Raw genomic sequence first — 25,869 nt, 5'->3', positions numbered from 1 at the left:
TCTTTCCATGCTGCAATCATTACTGATTTTAAAATTACAATTTCAACAATGGATTCTGCCCCTTTCATTACACTTTAAGCACAAAACGTAAAGCATCTTTTACCTTTATTCTTGATGTCTAGGTTGGTTTCATTGATGTCACTTTCAGAAAAGTTTCCTTTTCTTCTCCTTGAACTCCCACTTGGTTCTCTCTGAGATGCATCAGAGATCAACAAGTCTTGAAATCCACCTGCCATATGTTCAGTTTGGTTTGACATTTGATCTTTTCTCAGTAAACCTTTCTGGTCAGTCAGTGATAGTGCATATCCACCTTTTGTCGATCTATCTCTGCTACTTCTGTGTGATAGATCACTAGGCAGGCTGAAGGCATTAATGTCATTCAGACCAGATTGACCTCTTCCAGGACTGGTGGCATTATTGTACCCTGCTGAATCATCTTTGCCTCTATTGAAACCATCTGCTAAGTTATTTTCCATTTCTCTCCATCCTGATGCATCTGATCTATTCCAGCTGCCTTTTTCACTGCCATCCAAATTTACAAGGTTATCTATTCCATCATCATACATTCTATCATGGCCATCTTTTCTTGTTCCATGCATCCTATTCTTACCATCTCTTCGCTGTCCAGTTGAACTGTCCTTGCCACCTCTTCCTATTTCATATAACCTACCCTCACCATCTCTTCCCATTTCTTCTAATCCACCCTTGCCACCTCTTCCCATTCCATATAATCCATCCCTAACATCTGTTCCCATTCCATCCAAGCTTCTTTTGCTATCTCTTCCCATTCCACCCATCTTATCCATGCGGTCTCGTCCTATTCCATCCAATGTGCCTTTTCCATCTCTTCCCATCCTATCCAAGCTACCTTTGCCATCTTTTCCCATTCCACCCATCCTGTCCATCTCATCTCTTCCCATTCCCTTCAATCTGCCCACACTATCTTTACCAATTACATCTAACCCATCCTTGCCATCTCTTCCCATTCCTTCCAACCCACCCTTGCCATCTCTTCCCATTCTATCCAACCCACTCCTGCCGTCTCTTCCCATTCCACCCAAACTATCCTTGACATCTCTTCCCATTCCTTCCAATCCACCCTTACCATCTCTTCCCATTCCATCCAACCCATCCCTGCCATCTCTTCCCATTCCAACCCAACCATCCTTGCCGTCTCTTCCCATTCCACCCAACCCATTCTTGCCATCTCTTTCCATTCCATCTAACCCACCCTTGCCATCTCTTTCCATTCCATCTAACCCACCCTTACCATCTCTTCTCATTCCACCCAACCCATCCTTGGCATGTCTTCCCATTCCACCCAACTCATCCTTGCCATCTCTTCCCATTCCATCTAACCCACCCTTGCCATCTCTTCCCATTCCATCCAACCCACCCCTGCCATCTCTTCCCATTCCACCCAACCCATCCTTGCCATCTCTTCCCATTCCATCTAACCCACCATCTCTTCCCATTCCATCTAACCCACCATCTCTTCCCATTCCATCAAACCCAGCTCTGCCATCTCTTCCCATTCCATCCAACCCACCCTTGCCATCTCTTCCCATTCCATCTAACCCACCTCTGCCATCTCTTCCCATTCCATCCAACCCACCCCTGCCATCTCTTCCCATTCCACCCAACCCATCCTTGCCATCTCTTCCCATTCCATCTAACCCACCATCTCTTCCCATTCCATCTAACCCACCTCTGCCATCTCTTCCCATTCCATCCAACCCACTCTTGCCATCTCTTCCCATTCCATCCAACCCACCCTTGCCATCTCTTCCCATTCCATCCAACCCACCCTTGCCATCTCTTCCCATTCCACCCAACCCACCCTTGCCATCTCTTCCCATTCCATCTAACCCACCCCTGCCATCTCTTCCCATTCCACCCAACCCATCCTTGCCATCTCTTCCCATTCCATCTAACCCACCATCTCTTCCCATTCCATCTAACCCACCTCTGCCATCTCTTCCCATTCCATCCAACCCACCCCTGCCATCTCTTCCCATTCCACCCAACCCATCCTTGCCATCTCTTCCCATTCCACCCAACCCACCCTTGCCATCTCTTCCCATTCCTTCCAACCCATCCTTGCCATCTCTTCCCATTCCTTCCAACCCACCCTTGCCATCTCTTCCCATTCCACCCAACCCACCCCTACCATCTCTTCCCATTCTACCCAATCCACCCTTGCCATCTCTTCCCATTCCTTCCAACCCACCCTTGCCATCACTTCCCATTCCATCCAACCCATCCTTGCCATCTCTTCCCATTCCTTCCAACCCACCCTTGCCATCTCTTCCCATTCCACCCAAACCACCCTTTCTGTCTCTTCCCATTTCTTCCAACTCATCCTTGCCATCTCTTCCCATTCCACCCAACCCAAATTTGCCATATCTTCCCATTCCATCTAAACCACTCTTGCCATCTCTTCCCATTCCATCTAACCCACCCTTGCCATCTCTTCCCATTCCATCTAACCCACCCTTGCCATCTCTTCCCATTCCATCTAACCCACCCTTGCCATCTCTTCCCATTCCATCTAACCCACCCTTGCCATATCTTCCCATTCCACCCAACCCACCCTTGCCATCTCTTTCTATTCCATCCAACCCATGCTTTCCATCTCTTCCCATTCCATCGAATCCATCAAAACCACCTTTTCCAAAACTATTGAAACCACCAATGTCATCTTTTTCCATTCTGTCATAAACACTCTGGCCATTTTTGGTAGCATCATCCAATCCATCAATTGAAGCACTCTGCAAACCTCCTCTACCAAAGTTAATGCTGTCTTCCTCTGATGAGTAGTTACTTTTTCGCTTCAGGTCATCTTTAGTTAATAAATCTTTGTCATGCAGTGAACTTCTTCTGCCTTTTAGTCCACGTTTGGTTGCATCATTGAGCTCCTGTTCCAAATTAATATCTGTAAAGTCCTCTTGACTGTGCTTAGATTCCATTTCTTTTCTTAATGAGGGTGGAGAAGCAGTGTCTAGATTTTCTGAAATGAGAGTCAGTTTACATCATTAATTACAAATTACAAATTAATAAATATAAAAGCCAGAAATAATCAGACCGAAATGAAATTATTTGCATAGAAACAGCTATTTTAAAGAGTTGGTGGACAAACATGTAAAAAATAATAATTTTAAATATTGCACAGCTTTAACAATGTAACTAAAACGTTTTGAAAGTTTACATTCTAAATAACAAAGAAAGTTGACACTAAGGACTTCAAACTTCAAGATATTTTAACAAACTCTTTTGCTATCTTATGTTCATACCATTGAGGGAAGCTGATGATTTTCATAATTGATGTGAATATTTACCTTTCACTACTTACCTTCAGAATTTCCAATCATCATTCCTTCAACCTTTCTAAGTTTGTCTTTTAGTTCTGTCCTATACATCTAACATTATTAACATTATCTTAGTATGCCCCCAGTCCTCTAGAGCCTCCTTCACATTTGTTCTTTGGAAATTTCACTTGTTCTTCTGCTGCTACTGCATCGATCTCATACACTTGACATTAACAGATTCTAACTTATTCCCTCCCCAATCCCAATTTATCCTTTTTTGTCTATTAAATGTTTCCACCCATCAAGTAGACTGAGCCAAAATGCATCAGTGAGCTGGCAACCATATTGTAATGTCAATTACGGAGATTTATTTGCTCCTAATATCTCCTGCCTCTGTGCTAATCAGATGAGGGAAACAGTTACATCACAGTGAGATGTTGAATCAATAACAGAACAGGTAAGTTGAGGAGGAACTTGGGATCAAAGCAGTTCGAGGTTTCTTGAGAAGTCAGGAAACAGCATTCCTTGGCTCACAAGATAACAAAAAAGACATTTTGAAAAACCTACCTTGCTTGTCTCTTTTGCACTGAATTCTATTTATTTTCTTTTTCAGATATAAGACACAGTGAAAGACAACAGGTGTATAAATCTTTATTCATTTTCCACCACCAGGAAGAAAGGAAACACCAGGGTGGTCAGTGATAAGCAATGCCCTTCTCATCAAAGGGTGTACTGAATTCTATTCCTGCCAGGCTTGGTTAAGCAGATCGTATTGATACCTATTCAGGCTTCATTTTAATAAACTGGGACCCCAGCAATGCAATTGATGCCTCATTTCAATATTTAAAGAGGACTCAGCTGGTTTCACTTGGTGTGGTGACCACTACAAATTCAAATTGAAGTTACCCAGATATGGGAAGAAGGTAGATTGGGAAGCTAGACTAAACAATGTGATGGTGTGCATTGGTGAATGTTTAACAAAATACTTCATATTCTCAATGAGGGACAAACATTGCATAGAAAAGGAGTCCTACTATGGTTAATGAGTGAAGTTAAGGACAGTACTGGATTAAAATAACATGTTTCATTTCTTCCTCGGGTTGGAACATGAATAAAAAGTTTTCTGCACTTGTTGTTTCTTCACTGTACATATACCTACATGCTTGCTTGGGAGAAATTTGTAATACTGCTGTTTGTCAACTGAGTGGGGGATTATAAAAAAAATGGAAAAACAGAAAAAATATTGGAATTGGGAGATTTAGATTCTCCTTAGTTCAGAGGACTGACTCTGAGCTAGCTGGTCACAGCCAGTCTACTGTGCTCAAGTAAATGAATGGTGACTTGTGATGGGACACCGGCCTAATTGAGATATTTCAAAGTACTCATTATTCTGGAATACATTTTTTGCTTAATCTTCACCAAACAAAGAATGCAACCAAAAAAAGTTTAAAATTCAAAAGAAAATATTCACAGTGTTTTCAAGAAGATTAGTAAAGCTGAGATTTATGAAGATTTCAGAAATCAGCAATAATAACTAAGAAATTAACAGAGGAAGAAAATTAAGTATAACAAGAAAAATAGAAAGGTTTTACAAGATGATTTGCAAGTATCTAGAAAGTAAGACATTAGCAAGAGGAAATACAGAGTCCTTAAAGACAAAGATGGAAGAAATTACATCAGAAAATAAAAAAATTTTAAAAGCAAGGTGCACTGAGATACGGACATTTTTCTTTTTATGCTTCAAGGGAATATATACTACTGAGGATTTATAAATTATTTAATTAAATGGAGGCCATTATTTATGTGCCATTATATATCTTAGTTTAACTTCCCAAACTACCTGAGCAGAGATGCGTATTTGCCAATGAATGGCCTGGCCCAAACAGTTCAAAATGGTGTCTCTTCACTACCTCCTCAAGGCAGTATCCTGGACTTGTCGATAATTACCTCATCCTTTGACAGATAACAAAAAAATGTAGTTTTAGCAACAAAAAAAACTACTGATGAAAACTGGAGCTTGTGTCTTTAAGACAGAAATAGATAGGTTCTTGATTAGAAAGGGAATCAAGGGTTATAGCAGAAGGTTGGAGAATAGATTTAAGAGACATCAGCCATTTTTGAATAGCAGAACAGACTCTGTAGGCTGAAGGGCTTAATTCTACTCTGACATCTTATGGTCTTTTGGAAAATATTGACACTAAAAGACCATAAATTCACTGGCAGCCTATTTTAAAAGAGGTGACTACAGAGATAGTGTATGCATTGACTTTGATCTTCATATTTTATAGTGGTTGATGTGAATGTAAAGCTAGTAAATGTAACCTTGCTCTTCAAGGAAGGAGGCAAAAAAACCTATAATTCAGATAGCCTGACTTCAACAATTTGTAAAGTACTAGATACCTATTCTTTCAGATGTATTAACTAGGTCTTTAGAAAATCACAATATGGTTATGCAGAGGCAATTTTGGTTTATTACATAAATATTATCTTTGGCAAATTACAATTTTTGAGGGTCTATCTTGCAGGGTAGCTAAGAAGGAACCAGCAAATGCAATAAATGTAGATTTTCATAAAGTATTCAGCAAATCTCACACAAGAACTGGTTCCACAAGGTTGGAGTTTTTGGAATTTGCAGTAATCCATTATCTTGGAGAGAAGTTTGGTTAATAAATGGAAAACCAGTTAAAGGAATTGATCACTTAGTTTCAGCTTAGAGAGTTGTAATCAGTGGGGCCTACTAGGTTAATGTTTGGGCCTCAGCTATTTACAATCTATCTCAATGGCTTAGATGAGAGATGATTGGTAGAATGCACTTAAGTTCAATGGATTTTAAAGGAATGAGAGATTTCTTTTTAAAATTATTTAATGAGATGTGAGCATTACTGGCTGGACCAGGATTTTCTGCCCTCACAAATTGTTCTCAAGACGACATCAGTGATCTGCCTTTTTGAACTACTTTAGCCCACCTGGTGTGGATACACCCACAATGCTGTTGGGAAATGAGTTTTAGGCTTCTGATTCAGTGTCCAATTAAAAGCATATGAATTAGGAGCAGGAGTAGGTAATTCAACCCCTCCAGCCCGCTCCAGCCCGCATACAATCATGGCGGATCTCATTCCAGCCTCAACTCCATTTTCTGCCCACAGTCCAAAACCCTTCAACACTTTATGAATTTTAAAAAACGGTTATCTCTTCTTTAAATTTGTTCAGTGATTTGTCCATAGGACAAGCTTTTCATCTCTTGAATTAATCCAGTGAATGTTCTCTTAATTGTCTCCAATGCAAAGACATCCTTTCTCACGTAAAGAGACCAATCAAGCAGGCAGCTTTGCCCAAGATGGTGTTGAGCAAGTGTTGCGAGAGAAACACTCACCCATGCAAAGTAGAGAGTACTCCATCACACTCCTGACTAATGCCCTGTGTATAAAGGCCAGGATTGGGGAGACAGTAGGTGAGTTCCCAGCTTCTGCCTGCTATTGAGGACACAGTATTTATATGATTGTCTAGGTTTTGGTCAATCGCTAGCCACCGCCCAGGATGCTGATTGTGGTTTAATTTGTGATGGTAATGCCTTTGAATATCGAGGAAGATTGTTAGATTCCCTTATGTTTGAAGCTGTTGGTGTCTTTTTGGCTCTTGTATGTTGCAAACAGTCTATTTATTGTGTATTTTCAGCCCATGCTTCAATGTTGCCTAGGTCTGCTTGCATATGGACTGGAGGGATGAATCTTATGTTCTTTTTGTCGACAAGTTACACCTAGCTTTTTGAAGAGTTTTTTGCCACAAGAGCCCATGAGCTTTCTCACTGCATCTTATCAATCTCATCTTATTAACTCCCTACTTTGCCCCAGTGGCATTCCATTCATTGGATTTGATCCCTATGTCACTGTGCGCCACTCTTGGAACAACCTGCCACTCAGTGCATGTCAGCCGAAAGACCAACATTCACATTCCCTTAGCCATATTGAAAATCAGACTCAAAATGTGTGGCACTGGAAAAGCACAGCCAGTCAGGCAGCGTCCAAGGAGCAGAAGAGACGATGTTTCGAGCATAAGCTCTTCATCAGGAATGTCCATATTGAAAAGCACTCATTCCAAAGCTGGCTTTTTTAGTTTTAGATACAGTGTATAAATGTCAGAGAAATGGAAGACAGCATTGCGCTTCTCCAGCAGGGGTATGGAGAAACTGATAGTTGGGTGGTGAGGAAGTAAGTCCTCTTCGAGGATTGGCTGAGGAGGCCATGATATCAGCCCATTGCGACCTGGTCTGTGGTTGTATCCTGGGTCATGGCAGAGCAGGTCAGGCAGTACCCAAGAAGCAGAAGAATCAATGTTTCAGGCAAAAGCTCGTCATCAGGATTCGTGATGAAGGGCTTATGCCCGAAACATTGATTCTCCTGCTCCTTGGACGCTGCCTGACCTGCTGTGTTTTTCCAGAACCACACTCTCAACTCTGATCTCCAGCATCTGCAGTCCTCACTTTCTCCTGGGTTGGTGCAGCCTTCATAATGCAGAGGAACAGTGAGCTGGAAGAGGGTCAGTGACCTTCTCTAAATCCCCAGGGCAGGTGCTACACTCTTTGGTCTGCCACCTGACACTCATTCCAACTCTGTGACTGCACACACCTCCAACCAAGGCTCATGTTCTGACATGCACAATATTGCCTGCACTTGCTCTCACCAATCACCCCAATGTCCCATATGACTAACCCTGTTTGGCCTCTGCACTGCCTCCTCACTCAGCCTGGACACCTCCCCACCTGCAGCAGCAGCCATGCCACCCACTTTCAGCTCTCCCAATCTTTCCCAATTGTCCATTCTTAGGAGAATGTGGCCTACAGTAGGGCAAAAAGAATATGGATGGTTGGAGGAGTGGCCGATATCAGACCCCTCATTGCCTATGAGTGGAGAATCCTGTTACTTGTAGAAGGGGACTGGGACTATACCTGGGTTTAAGATATCCATCTTCCACTCTTCATTTCACTCTTACACTCACAGTAACCCCACTGTCAGTGGTATTCACTGTACACTATTTTTAACCATTGTCTGTGACACACTCTCTCCTTTGTCTCGTGAAGGTGCCAACAGCAAGTTCAGGCTCCTGTTGGAGAATTGGCTCCATCAGACACCATGTCCTCAACCTGAGAAGACCAGAGTACTGGGGCCTCAGAGAAATCATTGGCAAGGCTGCCTCCTACACCCCCAACAACTCAGATACTGGCATCTCATTGGAAACATTTGGCTGAGAAAGTTCAGCCTGGTGAGCACCTCATTGCAAGAGGTCCAAAACTAGCAGAGCAAAGAACCTGCAGGCTGCTAGCACTTAGAGGACTGGTGTAGACCAAGGGCACCTGCTCAGCCCCAGGCAGGAGAAAACCCTGTGGTGTAAGCAATCAGAACATTATCCACATCTGCAGGGAATAAGAAGTGGCAGACAGGAATGATGGACACAATGGCCTTCATTGCTCAGAAGCTGTAGAACTGCAGCTATACTATGGGGATCCTTCTGTCTAAGCATGCTATCCATGTGGCTGCCTGCATAAGCAGGAGGTTGGTTGTCATGGAGATCCAAGTCCAGCACCTTGTGGTCTGGGTGAAAAGGGGCATTTATCGCTATCGCCATTCGTCCTCAGGAGCAACGATGGTAAGATGGGCAAAAGGATCCAGGCTATCTTCCTCAAAAAGAGACAGGGTGGAGCCAGATTGGAACCAGCCTGAGGAGGAACCACACACAGGCCCTGCAGAAGTCACCTGACTGATGGAGTTTTGTATATTTTGCTTTTTACCTCCCTCCATAATCTTGATACTTTTAGACTTTGGTGAACTGTTTCTAAAGAGAAAAGTTCACTTAGGTTCTTATCAGCAAAATTTTAAATACATCAGAATTTAGAATTCGTAGCTAATGGGGTCCATTTAAAGCTTTTTTTTCCAGTATGTAACACGTTGCGTGAGATCTCATGTAGTGGTTACTATAGCAATTAAATTCTTTGCCTAAACATAAACAATTTCTAATAAAGAGACAAAAAAAATGGTGACAATAAAGACCCCTGAGGCTGCCATTTTCCATAAGTTGACAAGGAATTATCCATATGCACTGTATTAATAATGCAATGTTTTAAAAAATTAAAGTTTTGTTCTCAGCAAGAAAAATAACCTTCACATGAAGGTGGGCCAGGGGACAACAGTTTATTCTGACATCATGAATGGTTGTCCCATACTAAAAGGACTAACACAAGTAATTGACATCGCATAGATTGCCAGCTCAAAACTAAGAAATATCAACAAGTGTCAGAGGTAAGCAGCAGTCCACATTCAATGGTGCCACTCAACAGACAGCTGCATCCTCGAGATAAAAGATGAACCATAAGAGGAGCAAGGTGACCAATGAAGAATTTCCTAACACTTCAGCTAGAGAGCATGATGCTAGCTTTACAACCTTACTGAGACTTATGCACTCTGCGCCAAATAGCCAGTCATCATCTGTTATCAGTGAATTATCTTCAATTGTCCAAGATCATTCCCTTGATTTATCTGATGAACTAATGAATCATATCTAAACCATAGCTTGTTATTAAGTTTGTTAAGAACTAATCTGAAAATTCAAAGGTTCAACTGCGTATTTTAACTGTGGTCCTGAACCCCCAGAATTGAGTGCATTGTTCATAAGTACAATGCTGTTAGACTTACTTCCTACACTGAGGTATGCACTTGAATATCCAGCTCCAGCTGAAATGATATACACTCCTTTGTCTACATGATGTACGTTTTTTATGATCAAGCTTTGTGTCAAACCATCAGGAGAGACCTTAATTTCATATTTATCATTGTTTTCCAGTGGTATCTTCTTGTATGACCATTCTGCTGGAAGAGGTAATGAAATAGTGCACTCAAAAATTGCATCTTCTCCTTCCTTGCATTTGACGTCTTGTAATTTGTGTATGAAGTCCACCGGGATAACTACAATAATAAAAAAATGCAATGCAATTAATCATAACAAAGGTACTTCATTGGAATAAAATAATTGCTTAATTTAAAATAATGGCACTTACGACTGATATCCACTACTGTTGCAAAAACTTCTGTATCTTCAACATTTACTCTGTACAATCCAACATCATCAAGATGGAGATCTTTAATGCAGAAGGTATATCTTTTGCCAACATGCTTGAGGTGATGTTTTTGATCCTTGTCCAATGAATGTGGGATAAGTTTTCCATCCTTTAATGAGCACCACAAAAGGTTTATTGCTGAATCAATGCACAAGTACTGTTTTTCTGTTTCTAAATTTGTTTTCATTAAGTATTGTGCTGTGCATTCTAACCTTATTTAAATGAAACTATTGTCCAAACATTGTATTGTCCAGCCCAGAGACAGAAACAAAAAAAAAATCAAAGAATTGCCAGGCACCTAATACACTAGAATTGAAAATGTCTATTACATTGCAAAAATACAAAATCAGGCCCATTTTAACTGCATTTGGTATTTGGAAAGGAACACAAAGGATTAAAGCAAGGAAAAAAGCAAATAATGAAAAATGCTACATATTTTATGATTACAGATACAGTGCTTCAAATTTGGTTTTTGAAACATTGAGTTGTATAAAAATCAATCATTTGTGGAACATGATGTAAATCAGTGATTAGCACTGCTGCCTCATAGTGCCAGGGACCTGGGTTCAATTCCTCTTTGAGTGATTGTCTGTGTGGAATTTGCACATTCACCCTGTGTCTGTGTTGGTTTCTTCCTACAATCCAATGATGTGCAGGTCAGGTGAATTGGCTATACTAAGTTGCCCATAATGTTAGGTGCATTATCAGAGGGAAATGAGTCTGGGTGAGTTACTTTTCAAAGGGTTGGTGTGGACTTGTTGGGCCAAATGGTCAATTTCCACACTGTAGGGAATCTAATCGAATCTTAATTTTAAAAATTTGGACTATTTGGCTAATGTGATGTGGCGCCAAACTAGTTTTTGCCATTGTGTGTTATTCCACTCCTACATTCCAAAAAACCTTTGATCCATCTGACTATCTTGTCCCTAACCTGCCTGTGGCTCAACTGCCCAACCCAAAAGTAGCCAAAATCCAGCATTGAATTGGTTCTGAAGTGGCTGGTTCAGAGACACTTGTGTGCCAATCAGCATAATCAGCAAATGATGAAGCTAAGTGAGCCCAAAACCAACAGATGAGATCTAAGCACTGCAGTTGTGCCACCTCCAGGAGAACAGTGCTGGACAATTAAACAACTCCACAATGAAAGAGCACAGTGCATCAAAGCAAAAGGTAAGGCTGTAGCATTCACAATAATCTTCAGCCAGATGTTCTGAGTGTATAATCCATCTCAGCCTTCTCCAATGGTTCCCAGCATTACAGATACCAGTTTTCATTCGATTTGATTCACTGTTTGGTATTAAGAAACAATTGGAGACACTGGATACTGTAAAGGTTATGGACCTTGACAACATTCTGGCAATAGTTGGAAGAATTGTGCCCCAGAACCTGCGGCCCCCTAGCCAAGCTCTTCCTATGTAGCTACAACACTGGCATCTTTCTGACAATGTAGAAAATTGCCCAGGTATGTCCTGTATGCAGAAAAAAAGGACAAATCCTGGCCAATTACCATCCCATCAGTTTACTCTTTATGATCAGTAAAATGATTAAAGGTGTCATCAATAGTGCTTTTAAGCAGCACCTGCTCAGCAATGCTCAGTTTGGGTTCCATCAGGGTCATTCAGCTCCTGACCTCATTATAGCCTGGGTTCAAACATGGACAAAAGAGCTGAATTCTAGAGGTGAGGTGAGAGTGACAGCCCTTGACATCAAAGATGTGGCATCAAAGATCCCTAGCAAAACTGGAATCAGTGGGACTCTGGGGATTATGTTTCTGGTGGTTGAAGTTGTATCTGACAGATAGGAAGTTGGCCATTCTTGTTTGAGGCCAGTCACCTTAGCTCTAGGGTATCTCTGCAGGAGTTCCTCAGGGTAGTGTCGTATGCCCAACTACCTTCAGATGCTTCATCAATGACCTTCCTTCTATTGTAATGTGAGAGTGGCAATGTTCAATGATGATTGCACAATGTTCAGCATGATTCATGATTCCTCAGATCAGTCCAAGTTCAAATGCAATAATATCTGGATAATATCCAGGCTTGGGCTGACAAGTGGCAAGTAACATTTGGGCCACGCAAATACCAGGCAGTGACCACTAACAATAAGAGATGACTTACCCACTGCTCTTTGATATTCAATGGAATTATTGTCATTGGTTCTGCCACTATCAACATCTTGGGGGTTACCATTGACCAGAAACCTAACTGGATTCACTAAATTATCACAATGAGCACAAGAGCAAGTCAGAGACAAGGAATACTGTGGCGAGTAACTCACTTCTAACTCCCCAAAGCCTGTTCATCATCTTCAAGGCACAAGTCAGGACTGTGATAAAATATTCACCACTGACCTGGATGAGTGCAGCTCCAAGAACAGTCAAGAAGCATAACACCATCCAGGACAAAACAGCCCACTTGACTGGCATCACATCCATAAACATCCACTCCCTCCACCAAAAAAGCTCAATAGCAACAGTATACACTGTTTACAAGATGCACTGCAGAAATTCACCAAAGATCCTTAGGATCTTCCAAACCCAGGCGTACTTCCATCTAGAAAGATAAGGGCAGCAAGTATGTGAAAACACCATCACCTTCAATTTCCTCTCCAAGCTACCACCCTGACTCAGAAATATGTCATACTTCCTTCACTATTACGGGGTCAAACTCCTGGAATTCTCTCCCGAGTGGCATTGTGAGTGAATCCACAGCAGGTGAACTGCAGGGGTTCAAGAAGGCAGCTCACCACTACCTTCTCAAGGGCAACTAGGGACAGGCAATAAGTGCTGGCTAGCTGGCAACCCCACATCTCATGAATGAATAAAAACAGCCCCGTAACTGTACCTTCACAAATGGATTGGTCACCAAATTACTGAAGCATTTGATTACATAATATATAATTAATTAACATGTAGATGCAAAATGATATGCATTACAAATAACAGGAAAACAAATGTTCTGGTCCATCTTTGATAAACGGTATATTCATACTGTAAGTTCATTCGGTCAAAAGAAATATTCACCTTGTATAAATAAATATTTAACTCTGGACTTTTGAGTTCCATGTCAAATCCAAAGCTAGCTGATCCATCTGACTTTGTTTCAACATGTTTCAGATTGCTAATTTCTTTCACGTACTAGAAATACAAAGAGAAGGTTAAGGAAATAAGTTAGAGGATATGCTAATCAGTAATACATCTATCCACTAAAGTTATTAAATTGAAAGACTCTGCACTTGAAAGACTGGAAAATATCTTTACTTTCATAGTGTGGATTAGGAGACACCCCACTTTAACCAAAGTTAGGCAAATCTCCCAATCATGTTTAAATCTTTATAATCTGTCCTTCAGCCTGACTGTGACCTCCCCTCTGTTTTGTGTATACAAAGCAGTAGAAACTTCCTGTCTTCATCCATTTGCTGTCTTTATCTCTCAAATTATTGCATACGATCCTGTCTATGATGATTAATGATTTTAGGAAAGCTTGTGACTCAGTGCTACAATGGCTTGCTATGGACATTTTCCCCCTCAAATTTATACCAGTGCAACATGAATTCCATGAGCCTTGTATACTTTAGTTAGTTATCTTCTAAACCAGTAACTTAATTTTGTATTTAAGTTGACTATATTGATTAAAATGTAACAATTTATAAAAAACAATATTCTTCATATCAATTCTTTGTCATGTTTTATAGAGGTGAACATCTCTCTCTCTCTGCTTCCCTCTCACCCTTTTGCTTTTATTCACAAAGTATCTAGTCTTGTCATCAGGAGAATTCAGAAGATTCAATCTTCCACTTTATCCTAAATTAAATATTCAGCTCCAAAGTACAACAATATGATTAGCCACATATTTGTTACATAACTGAGATAAGTTCTGTTTCACCAGAAAGATGAGATAATATCAGGGAAACATTTCAAGGAGAGATTTTTAAAAAACTAATTTGTAGGAATAGCCACCAGCTGAAAGAGAGATTACCTGTGTTTGCTTTTCCTCTCTGTCCTTTTTCATTTGTTTCAGTTTTGTTAACATGCCACGGAAGTCAGTGAGGCCATATTCCATGCAAATCCTTTCATAATCTTTCTTGTCAGCATGCATGAGAATTTCCCAGACTTTTTCATCTGGAACTTTCTGTTCTTTTTTCACAGGCGGTGGAGCACTGCACAATGTGTCAATGTAATATGTAAAGTGTAATAAATTCATTTTTTATATATGACACTGTAAGGCACATATGCTGTGTTAAATAAATTAGGTAACATTTTAACACAGAACTTAAAACAGTATAGTACAGGAATAAGCCCTTCGGTTCACAATATTGTGCTGAACATGATGAAAATGTTGAGGTCTCTGACAGTGTGCTTTAATTCACAAAGAGCTGAGCCTTGACTTTCCATCAAAAATTGTCAATATTTTGTATAATGTTTGAGTTGGATCAAAGGATCTGATCACACACACACACTCCTATTTGGTATCTTCAGGGTAAAAGATTTTTGTGCTATTGAAAGTGACCACTGCACCAAGTATTTTTCTACCAGCTTTTATCATGTGGCCTTAAGTCAGGCAGAGCTTCTTTACTTTCCAGAAAAAAGTTACAAGTTATACATTCAGAGGGCCTTACATATTATTAACTTCTCATTAGGTCGATGAAAATAAAAGAGAATGAGCATTCTGATCTTCTATACTCTCAGGCTCCTTTGGTCGGGGAAAAGGACCAGCAGAACAATCTGCATTGGCTGGATTGGATCAGAGGTGCTCATGCATTGATACTTGCATACCTGTAACTGCAGATACAAGGAATGCAATGTGCATGTCTGTATAGAATTCAGGTTCCTAGTTGCAAAGGAATCCAGGAAACAAAACCTATTTGCTGTAAATAGTATATGCAAAACCTGATTTATAGATATGCTAAAATCTTCCACGAAAAGAGCTAACTACATATAATACATTGTGCATTTCTTTGAGCTGCAGACAATAAGTCATAACAACAGAATCTGCTGACGCACACTACACCTGCAGACATTTCTACAACTCCCTGGCTGAGTTCCCAGATCAACAAAGAATCAATTATTGTACAGCACTGTGCAATCTCCTACAAAAATGTTGACAGAAGGTTGGCATTTTCATTGACAATAATTATCAGTTGAGTCCTGACATTTTTCTGACCTCTACCTGGTCAATACCAATTTATTACACCATGGACAAAAAATTGGGTTCTGGGGAATACACTCAAATTCCACCATAGCAGATGGTGAATTTTAAATTCAATAAAATCTGGAATTAAAAGCTAGCCTACGGATGACCTTTGCCAGTTGTAGAACCATCTCGTTTATTAATGTTCTTTAGAAAATGAAATCTGCCATCTTTACCCAATACATGTGACTCTGCACCCATAGCAATGTGTAGCTGCCTCTTCATCGCCCTTTGGACACTAAGGATAGGCAATAAACAACCTATTCAGTGACACCCAAAAAATCCAAATCATGGGCAGTATAATTTACAGTATGTTAAATTGAAAAATGTACAAATAAATCCTTGTTTTGCTTGGAAGGGATGTTTGGGTTTGGTATGAAGAGAAGAGGCAACAGGAAAGTATTACATTTCATGCACTTGCAATGGAAAAGTACAATGGAAGGGATGTGGAGGGTAACAGGAGCAGATTAGGGTATTATGCTGGAAATAGTTGTTTGAGAATAATTATGTTAACCGCAGAAGTAATTAATGATCTTGGAATCAATTCACATCACCTACTGTCTTTCCAGCACATGCTGAGAGCTTTGTTCAATTATAGTTTCTTTCTCTTCCCCCTTGGTTGCTCTCACTGTAAATTCCAACTAGTGGCACCATTTCATAATGCAGCATAACAGGGTATTAAGGCTTATCTGCCCTGTCAAACTGGCATAAAAAATCCCAATACATTATTTTCAAGAAGCTCAGGAGAGTTATTCTCAGTGTTTGGGCCAATATATATATATCTCTCAAAATCAACACCACAGATAATTGATTACCCATTCATTATTGCACTACTGACAGTGAGAGTTTGCTCTGAGCAAATACACTACTGCGTTTAATTGCAAGCGTAACGGCACTTTAAAAGTAATGTATTAGTTATAAGATACTTTTTGAAATTTGGTAATCATGAATGTGATATTAAAATGCAAGTCTTTCTTTTCCTTGCTTTTAAGCATTTTTATTTCAGAATGCAATATTTTATTCATTGATTGCTACATTTTATCCTTAAATATCTTACCGTTTTTTCAACATCTTCCGAAAGTCTGTAGGGTCTGTATTTTTACCTGCAGAGAATAGAATCCAAAGAACATAATGTGTTTAATAAAAAGGCTTTAAGTTATTAGCTATTTAAACTCTATATACATAGGGCTATTTTGTCCTCAATCTAAGTTTGTTATCTCACCATGATGTGGTGTGCCGATTAAAGAATTGTAGTTCCACTTCTGAACTCTCTGTCATTATCAGCTGCAATATTCCAGAACTGGCTACTGTCCTCCCATGAAATGCACAATGCACTTGGTAACCAGATCTGCACACAAAACTCCAGCTGTTCTTTAACTAGTGACTTGTGCAGTTCTAGCACGACATTCCTGCTTTTGTATTCAATACTTCAAACAATGATGAAAGAGAGCCATTTGCCTTTTATAACCTTATCCAGCTGTCAGGGACCTGTGGACATGCACTTCAATGTCTCTCACTTCCTCCACCCTGCTCAGTACTCTCCTGTTTATTGTGTATTTTCTTATTTCCTTTAACATCCCCAAATGGGATGTTAATGGGAACTTCTCTGGATTGAATTCCATATGCTATTTTTCTACCCACTCAACCAAACCATTGATATCATCCTTCACTTGACAGCAATCCTCTTGATAATGAATTACCTGGCCAATTATGCCTTCCGTGCTTAAGTTTAAGACATTAATATCTTCCAAGAACAACGAGGGACCCAAAAGTGAACCCTCTAGGCCACCACAGACCACTGCAAACTGCTTTCTGTTGCCATAAACCAAAACTATTACACTTTGATTCCTGTCACTCAGCCAGTTTTGCACCCACTTTCCCTTGTATTATAACATAAGAACTAGAAATAGAAGTAAGCAATTCAACCCTTGAGCCTTTTCCACCATTCAATATGATCATAGCTGATCTCGTTCCCTGGCCTCAAATCCACTTTCCTCCCTGTTGCCAATAATCCATTGTCCCAGTATTAATTAAACTCTGTCTATCTCCATCTTAAATTTATTCAGTGTCTTGACATCCTGAGGTAGTGAATTCCATAGCAATTATTCCTCATCATTGAATCTGCCACCCCTTAGCCAGAACTGATAATCTCTTGTTCTTTATTGCTCCAGAAGGGGAACATCTGCTTTCCATCTACTTTTTCAATCCTCTTTAGCACCTTATCTATATCAATTAAATCGCCTTCGATTCTTCTCAACTCTACCAGGTGCAGGCCTAAACTGCCTCATCTCTCCTCATAAAACAAGTCTTTCAGCTATGGAGTTAACCTTATGAACCTTCTCTGACCTGCCTCCAAAGCATTTCAAGGGCTGTAATTTTTCTGACAAGTCTGCTATCCGGAACCTTCAAATGCCTTACTAAGGTCCATATAGACAACATTCACTGCACAACCCTGGTTAATCCTGCTTGTTACTTCCTCAAAATATTCAACAAAGTTAATAAGACACAATCATCATTTAACAAAGCTAAATTAATCCAAACCTTTCCGAGTAACAGTAACAGACTAATTGGCCTATCACTATTTCACCTTTCCCTCACACTCATAATGGTATTGTGTTATATTCATGATTTCAGCCAAGTTTTATTTGGAATTATGCATAATCAAGTAAGATAAGTCGGAAAGTGAATTTCTCTTGCATATGCTCACCTTGTATTTCTCCAGGCTTTTTCATTTTCTTCTTGTAACCAACTAATTAAGAAAATGTATATCAGTATCAAACAATGAGACGATAAAGATATTATTTAAAATTCAGAAATGTCAAAGCAAAGAAAACAAATGTAGTTTTGTACTCTGCAGTCATACATTCAATAAATATATGAACAGCACAAAAATAGCACTCCCTGAAATTGATGTGAGAATTATAAACATAATCAATTATGAAGATTAGTGGCAAGTTACTTTCTCATGGACTAAAATGATAACATTTAGTTGAATATATTCAGTATAAACACCAATTTGGGGAATTTAAAATTAGGTTTTCAGTGTTGTTTGCTTCAGGTAAAATGCTAGTTTGGGAAAAAATAGCAATCTGGTTTGATATCCAAAGACTTTTCTATTGACCTTGTTGGAAACAAGGGTTTCTTCTGCAAACAGTGGATATAACATGACCAGCAGGATAAGGTAAATTCCATTGGGACCCTCATAAATCTCCACATGTAGAAACATCATGGATCCAGAGCCTAAAAATATTTACCCATGTGAACAATATCAAGATACTTATCAAAATAAAACCTGTAATGCTACCAATGTTTACATTGCCTAACTCTTTGCCTTATGTGAATTTTGATGTTTCAAATGAATGAAAGCCTTGTTGTGGTTTCCACAAATCCAAAATGATAGCTTTGGTCATACTTAGTGATCCAAACATTGTGAGAATACATTGAATTTTAACCACATTTACTTTAAGATTTAAATTATATACTATCAGCATAAATAAAAGACAATCTTTTTCCCAATGAAGTGCAACAAGAATAAAAATTATTCACATATTAGGGATTATCCCTTAGCTGATATAATTGGTTAATATAAAAAATGGAAATTACAACTGTTGCTGGAAAATTTTAGATTTCAAGAATGCATCTATGAAGTTATGTTGTGACAGGATTGAAGCTAACTTGCAAAACAGATCATAGTGGTAAGGTAGGGTAGCCCATAGCAAACTTCTGAGGGCTGAAGGGCCTGTTCATGAGCTGTAATTTTCCAAAATTGCCATTTATGAGTTATTTTAAGTTTATTCTACAACTGGAGTTATTTATCCTATTTCCTACCAGCTCTAAAACACTTATTTTCTTTGATAATGGTTTCCTATATCTTGTTTAAAATTACAACTGGGAGGTCAGCAGTTCTGGCAAGGCTGGCATCCATTGCTTATCCCTAGCTATAGATAGATCACCTCAGAAGACAGTTATGAGTCAACCAATTTGGTGTAGGATTTGAATCATACATAGGCCGGAGCAAGTGAGGACAGAAGGATTGCTTCCTAAAATGTATCAATAAACCAGTTGTATTGCCTATCGGATTATATTTCCTATAATAAGACTATTGTAGATACTGTAAATCTGAAACCAAAATAGAAAAAGTTGGAGAAATTCAGCAGGTCTGCCAACATCTGTAGAGAGAGAAAAAGAAAGTTAACGTTTCGAGTCCAATATGGCCCTTCTTTTCTGAAAGAATCACTTTAGACTTACAACGTTAACTTTGTTTCTGTCTCCACAGATACTGCCAGACCAGAATATGATTCTTGTTGTGTGCCACTTTTGTCCCCCGTTCAGGAAATGCTATTTCTGTTCATTGCCACAAGATGGTGAATCTGTTGAACATGGCATAGCTATAAGAATTAAAGATTGCTCATGTATGTTATTCACTGAAAAGGTTAATATTGAAGCATGTCACAATCATCATTCATGCTGATGATGATGTCATGTGGACAGGTAGGCAGAACAGTTTAAGTACTCTAAGGAATGAGACCTAACGTCTGGGAATCTCAAGAGTGTCTGCAACAATGATTACCAGGTAACCAGTAGCTAGTTGCTAATATGGAATATGTTATATCTTGTCAACTAAAACAGTGGCTTCTAGTTAGACCATGAAATGATTTTTCCTGCCATCCTAGGGAAAACAGGTGCAATAGTGCCCTACTCTTAAAGAGTGTGGTGGCAGCAACTTTCATCATAAGCAGCAGCTCATATCACATAATGATTTGTAATGCCCATACAATAATATGTATTTAAACTTTCCTCTTTAGTTAGTAACATGTAAGCATTAGTGTAGTGCATTAGTGTCTTACCTTCTATGATGTTAAGATTGGCTGCACATCTCGCCTCTCCATATTCATTAGAAACAGTGCACTTATAGGAACCAGCATCATCTATAGTCAGTTGTTTTATCTTAAATAGTAATACATATAAATCAATAAATTTCTGTCTCAAAACCTGAAGCATTATCCGTATACCACATTCTCTATTCAAAGGGTTTTGGGGGAAATTAGAGCAATGGCTCTTACCCAGTTAGTTCAAACTGATGAGATGATTATTGGGAAGTGCAAATGAGAAACCATCTTCTAAGTTGCATATTGTTACAAGCACTAGTAAGACTTCAATTGGAGTATTGTGCACAGTTCAGTCACATTATATATGGAAAGATGTAAATGCATTAGACGCAGTTCAGGGAAGGCTTACTAGACTGATACCTGGAATGAGCAGTTTGTGTTATGAGGAAATTATGCGAGGCTTGAATCCACTGGGCTTTAGAAGAGTAAGCAGTGACTTGATTGAAACATGTAAAATCCTCAGGATTAATGATAGGGTCAATGAGGAGAAGGTGGGACAATCTAGAACTAGGGGTTTAAAAATCAGCCAATGTCCACATAAAACAGAGGGTTGAGAGTCTTTAAAACTCTTTTCCTCAAAATGTGGAGGAAGCAGAGATGTTAAATTTACTAAAGGAAGAGGTGGATCGAATATTGTCAGGTATCTGGTTGAAAGCTAATCAAGAGAAGGAGGGATTGTGTGGATTTAAGTTTCCCGTCAGACCAACTGTGATCCCATTGAATGGTGGAGCATGTACAAGGGGCTGAAAGAACTCCTGCTGAGTTGTGGTTTTGCACATTATAATTCACATGGAAGTTATAAATATGTTGTTGTTATAAATATTTTGTGTGCCTGAATGAAAATGAACATTCACGCATATGACAAGGAATGAGGGATTACAAAACTCAGGACAGTGATTAGTCTACTATACTACAAACAATCACTTATTAATAATATTAGAAAATTAAACTCAATGTAAAGTTCAATAGTTTTGAATAAAGAAACATTTTTCTTTGAAAGTCCTTTTCACAAACAAAAATGTACAACATTTTGCAAATTTGTTTAGGATATTTTCAATAAGTTCAATTCTGCTCTATTACTCCACAAAGCAAATTAAAACAGAATAATATTGTGGTGGTTGTTGGGGATGTTTTCTGCTCTTGATTAACACAGATTACAAGTGGCAGAAAAACTCAAAATAAATTGATTCATAATTTCTTGTCCTGTGGAGAACATTTTAAAAACATCAGTCTTTTTGATTGTGGACTAAAAATGGATAAAGAACTTTTGTGACAACACCAGACTAATGCTTGATTTCCAGTCTGCTGCCCCAGTGAGCCATGATATTCCCATTTTGTTATTAAACCCTAGCCAGAGAAACAATAGCCAACCTGCTGGACATACAGAACAGACAGAACATTGAACCTACCAACAAAGACGGCATACACAAACTACTGGACCTGTGCCTCACTACACACTTCACATTCAACAACCAGATATATGAACAAATCAATGGTACACCCATGGGCTCACCCATCCACGGACTCATAGGAGAAGCGGTAATGCAAAGATTAGAACAAACAGTTTTACCGCAAATTCAACCCAAACTCTGGGTCAGATATGTGGATGACACCTTTGTAATCATTAAAAACACAGAAATAGAGAACACACACCGGATCATCAACACCACACTCACAGGAATCCGATTCACTAGAGAGGAAGAAAAGGACAACCAACTCCCATTCCTAGACGTGATGGTACAGAGAACACCGAACGGAGAATTCACCACAAAGGTATGCAGGAAAGCCACACACACAGACCAAGTCCTGAACTACGAAAGCAACCACCCCAACACACACAAAAGAAATTGGATCAAGATACTGTTCAAAAGGGCCACAACACACTGCAGTACACCAGAACTGCAAAAAGAGGAAGAAGAACACCTATACAATGTATTCGCCAAAAACGGATACCCCCCGCAATTTCATCAACAGATGCCTAAGGGAAAGGCAACGGAATGAGGACATGCCGCAACCCAAAGGACTAGCCACACTACCATACATCAGGAGCATTTCCAAACTGACAGCCAGACTACTGCAACCACTAGGACTCATAACAGCACACAAGCCAACATCCACTCTCAGACAACAACTCACCAGAACGAAAGGCCCAAAACCCAGCGTGAGCAAAACCAATGTAGTGTACAAAATCCCATGCATGGACTGCACAAAACACTACATAGGACAAACAGGAAGACAGCTAATTATCCGCATCCATGAACACCAACTAGCCATGAAACGACACGACCAGCTATCCTTAGTAGCCACACACTCAGATGACAAGCAACATGAATTCGACTGGGACAACGCTACTATTATAGGACAAGCCAAACAAAGAACAGCCAGGGTATTCCTAGAGGCATGGCATTCATCCACAGATTCAATTAATAAGCACATCGACCTGGACCCAATATACCGTCCACTGCAATGGATAGCTGGAACTGACAACCAGAAGCGGCAGATTCAAACCACTACAAATGCCGGAGGAAAGATCACAGAAGCGCCTCACAGGAGGCTCCCAAGCACTGAGGATGTCACCTAGACAGGGGACGAAACGTCTGCAATACAAATTCCCAGCTCAGCGAACAAAACCACAACAACGAACACCCAAGCTACAAATCTTCTCACAAACTCTAAACCTACTAATAAGACCAACTACATTTTCCTCCAAAGCATTTACAAACAGCAGAGGTCCCAGCCCTGATCTCTATGGAACACCATTAGTCACAAACCTCCTTTTGAAAAGCATCCTTCCACCACTATCCTACGTCTCCTATAACTAAGCCAATTATGTATCCATCTTGCTAGCTCATCCCTATACCATTTGACTTTACCTTCTGTACCTTCAAATTATCCTCATAACTGAAGTTTCTCAACCCTGGAGCCATTTTTAACTTCTCTCCAATGTGTTCACATTCTTCCTAAACAGTGACAACCAGAATTGTATGCCATTCTCCAGCAGAGGGTACACGTGTGCTCTTTATAGGTTCAGTATAACATCTCAATTGTTGTACTCTATGCCTCTATCAATAAAGCTGAAGATATTGTGTGCTTTATTAACAGCTCTTTAATGACTTATGCACCAAGGTCTCCCTGCTCCTGCCCTCCTTTTAGAATAATACCCTTTAATTTATTTTGTCTCTCCATTATCATTGTAACAAAATATATCACTCCAGCTTATCTCTCATTTGTTTGCCCACTCTGCTAATTTATTAATGTATTTATTGACATTTATTGCTTTCCTCTGATAGTTTATAATTCATCCATGCTTTGAGTCATTCACAAACTTTGAAATTGGCCCCTACATGCCAAGCACTAAATCACTAATATATACCAAGAAGAGCAATGCTTGTATTACTGACCCAGGGAGTTCTGCCACAAATCCTCCTCCAGCCCTAAAATGCCCATTACCTCATTACTCTGATTCTTACCACTTTATATCCATGTTGCTACTATTCATGAACTATCACTTTCCTCATAAGTCTCTTTGTGGCACTGTATCGAACACCTTTTGGAAGTCTAAGTGCACCACATCAACAGCCTTCCCCTCATCAACCATCTGTTACTGCTTCAAAAAACTTTAACAAAATAGGTAGATATGATTTTCCCTGAACAAATCCATGCTGACTACTGTAAAATTATCCCATACTTTCTATGTGACTGTTAATTTTATTCTGAATAATTGTTTCCAAAAGGCTGAGGGGTGATTTTATAGAGGTTTATAAATTCATGAGGGGCATCCATAGGATAAATAGACAAAGTCTTGTCTCCGGGGGTGGAGGAGTCCAGAACCAGAGAGCATAGGTTTAGGATGGGAGGGGAAAGATATAAAAGGGACCTAAGGGGCAACTTTTTCACACATAGGGTGGTGCGTGTATGGAATGAGCTACTGGAGGAAGTGGTGGAGGCTGGTACAATTGCAATATTTAAGAGGTGTCTGGATGGGTATATGAATAGGAAGAGTCTAGAGAGATATGGGCCAAGGGCTGGCAAATGGGTCTAGATTAGGATAGGATAACTGGTCGGCATGGATGAGTTGGACCAAAGGATCTGTTTCTGTGCTGTATGTCTCTATGACTCTATGACTCTATAAGGTTAATTGTCTGGTCTGTAATTGCTGAGCTTATATTTATAATCTTTTTTTAAATACCGGCTTAAAGTTTGCAATTCTCCAGCCCTTCAACAATGTCCCAAAACTAGAGAAGATTGAAAAATTATTGGTAGTGCTTCTGCAATTTTCCCTCCCATCCCCTTCAACATCCTTGAATGCATCTCATCTAGCCCCAGTGCCTTCTTAACTTCAGTGCATACAGCTTATTTAATACCTATTCATTATTAATTAAACTTATCTGGTTACCAAGCTTCCTTGTCTGTCACAATAGCCTGGACAGTAGCTGCATTATAGGTTAATACAAAGTATTCATTTAACACCTTAGCCGTGCCTCTTTGCCAACATGAGTAAATCTCTTGTCAGAAACCAGCACTAATCCTACTTTTATCACCCTTTTTAGACACCAAAGTTAAGTTGTACACAATTAAGCAAATACTCTGCCTCCAAAACCATGTATTTAGAAACCAGTCTTTCACAATTCAGAAATAGTCATGCTAAAATAGTGAATTGCATAAATTTGCATCTCCACTTAAATTCGTGTTGCATCTAGGGCTGTTACTGACCAGGTAGGAAAAGCTGTTCAAAATGAAGAATTTACTGATGAGATTGATTAGGTATAAAGTACAATCTCAACAAGTGTTAAACTATAATTAACATTTCTACACATTGTCAAAAAAGTAAACAAATAAAAGCTGGGGAGATGAATGCCTCATAATGAATGATGCATTGTTCATACCTGTAAGACATATTCATTCATAATTCTGTCATAGGAAACCTTATACTTGTTACCGTCACTGAGACTTTCCCCTTTAAAGCTCCAGACTAAAGTAGGCACTGGATTTCCTCGTACTGCAGCTTTGAAATTTGCAGTTTTACCTTTTAAAGAAACATTAAAATAAAAGCCATTAATGAAATCATTTCTGAACAATAAAAAAATTGAAGTATCATTACCATGTGCAAGAATTCATCAGCCCTTTCCTGCCGAGAAATGCAGTTGTATATAACAGAAGAACAAGTTATCATGATGGATTACATTCAATTTGACTGCTTTTTCACTTATCTTAGCTTGGAAGTGCTAGGCGAAACTTTATGGCTGCAATGTGTTGACCTGCTTCATCAACTCGCCCCTCCTGTGTTTTATTCAGTCCCATCTACCCTACACAATGTTACTGCACAATCGCTGTCAACACTAACCTGCTCCTGAGCTCTCACTGCTTTACTGCTGGTG

General features: G+C 39.5%; 1 protein-coding gene across 1 annotated transcript in view; it reads right to left on the bottom strand.

Annotated features, from left to right (window-relative positions):
- The window catches only part of LOC140467057 (immunoglobulin-like and fibronectin type III domain-containing protein 1), an 80,821-nt gene that overhangs the window by 32,505 nt on the left and 22,447 nt on the right, over positions 1–25,869 (bottom strand). Inside the window, exons 4-12 of the mRNA XM_072563119.1 lie at positions 25,378–25,517; positions 20,450–20,549; positions 18,310–18,351; positions 16,660–16,705; positions 14,391–14,571; positions 13,436–13,549; positions 10,357–10,525; positions 9,995–10,264; positions 104–3,010 (exon numbers count right to left, since the gene is read on the bottom strand). Of these exons, the coding sequence (XP_072419220.1) occupies positions 104–3,010; positions 9,995–10,264; positions 10,357–10,525; positions 13,436–13,549; positions 14,391–14,571; positions 16,660–16,705; positions 18,310–18,351; positions 20,450–20,549; positions 25,378–25,517 (3,969 nt within the window). The remainder of the gene's footprint in view (positions 1–103; positions 3,011–9,994; positions 10,265–10,356; positions 10,526–13,435; positions 13,550–14,390; positions 14,572–16,659; positions 16,706–18,309; positions 18,352–20,449; positions 20,550–25,377; positions 25,518–25,869) is intronic.

The sequence above is a fragment of the Chiloscyllium punctatum genome, chromosome 45, assembly GCF_047496795.1.
Source record: "Chiloscyllium punctatum isolate Juve2018m chromosome 45, sChiPun1.3, whole genome shotgun sequence".
Classification (NCBI taxonomy): domain Eukaryota; kingdom Metazoa; phylum Chordata; class Chondrichthyes; order Orectolobiformes; family Hemiscylliidae; genus Chiloscyllium; species Chiloscyllium punctatum.
Note: the sequence above shows the minus strand (reverse complement) of the source record. Positions and strands in the feature narration are given on the sequence as shown.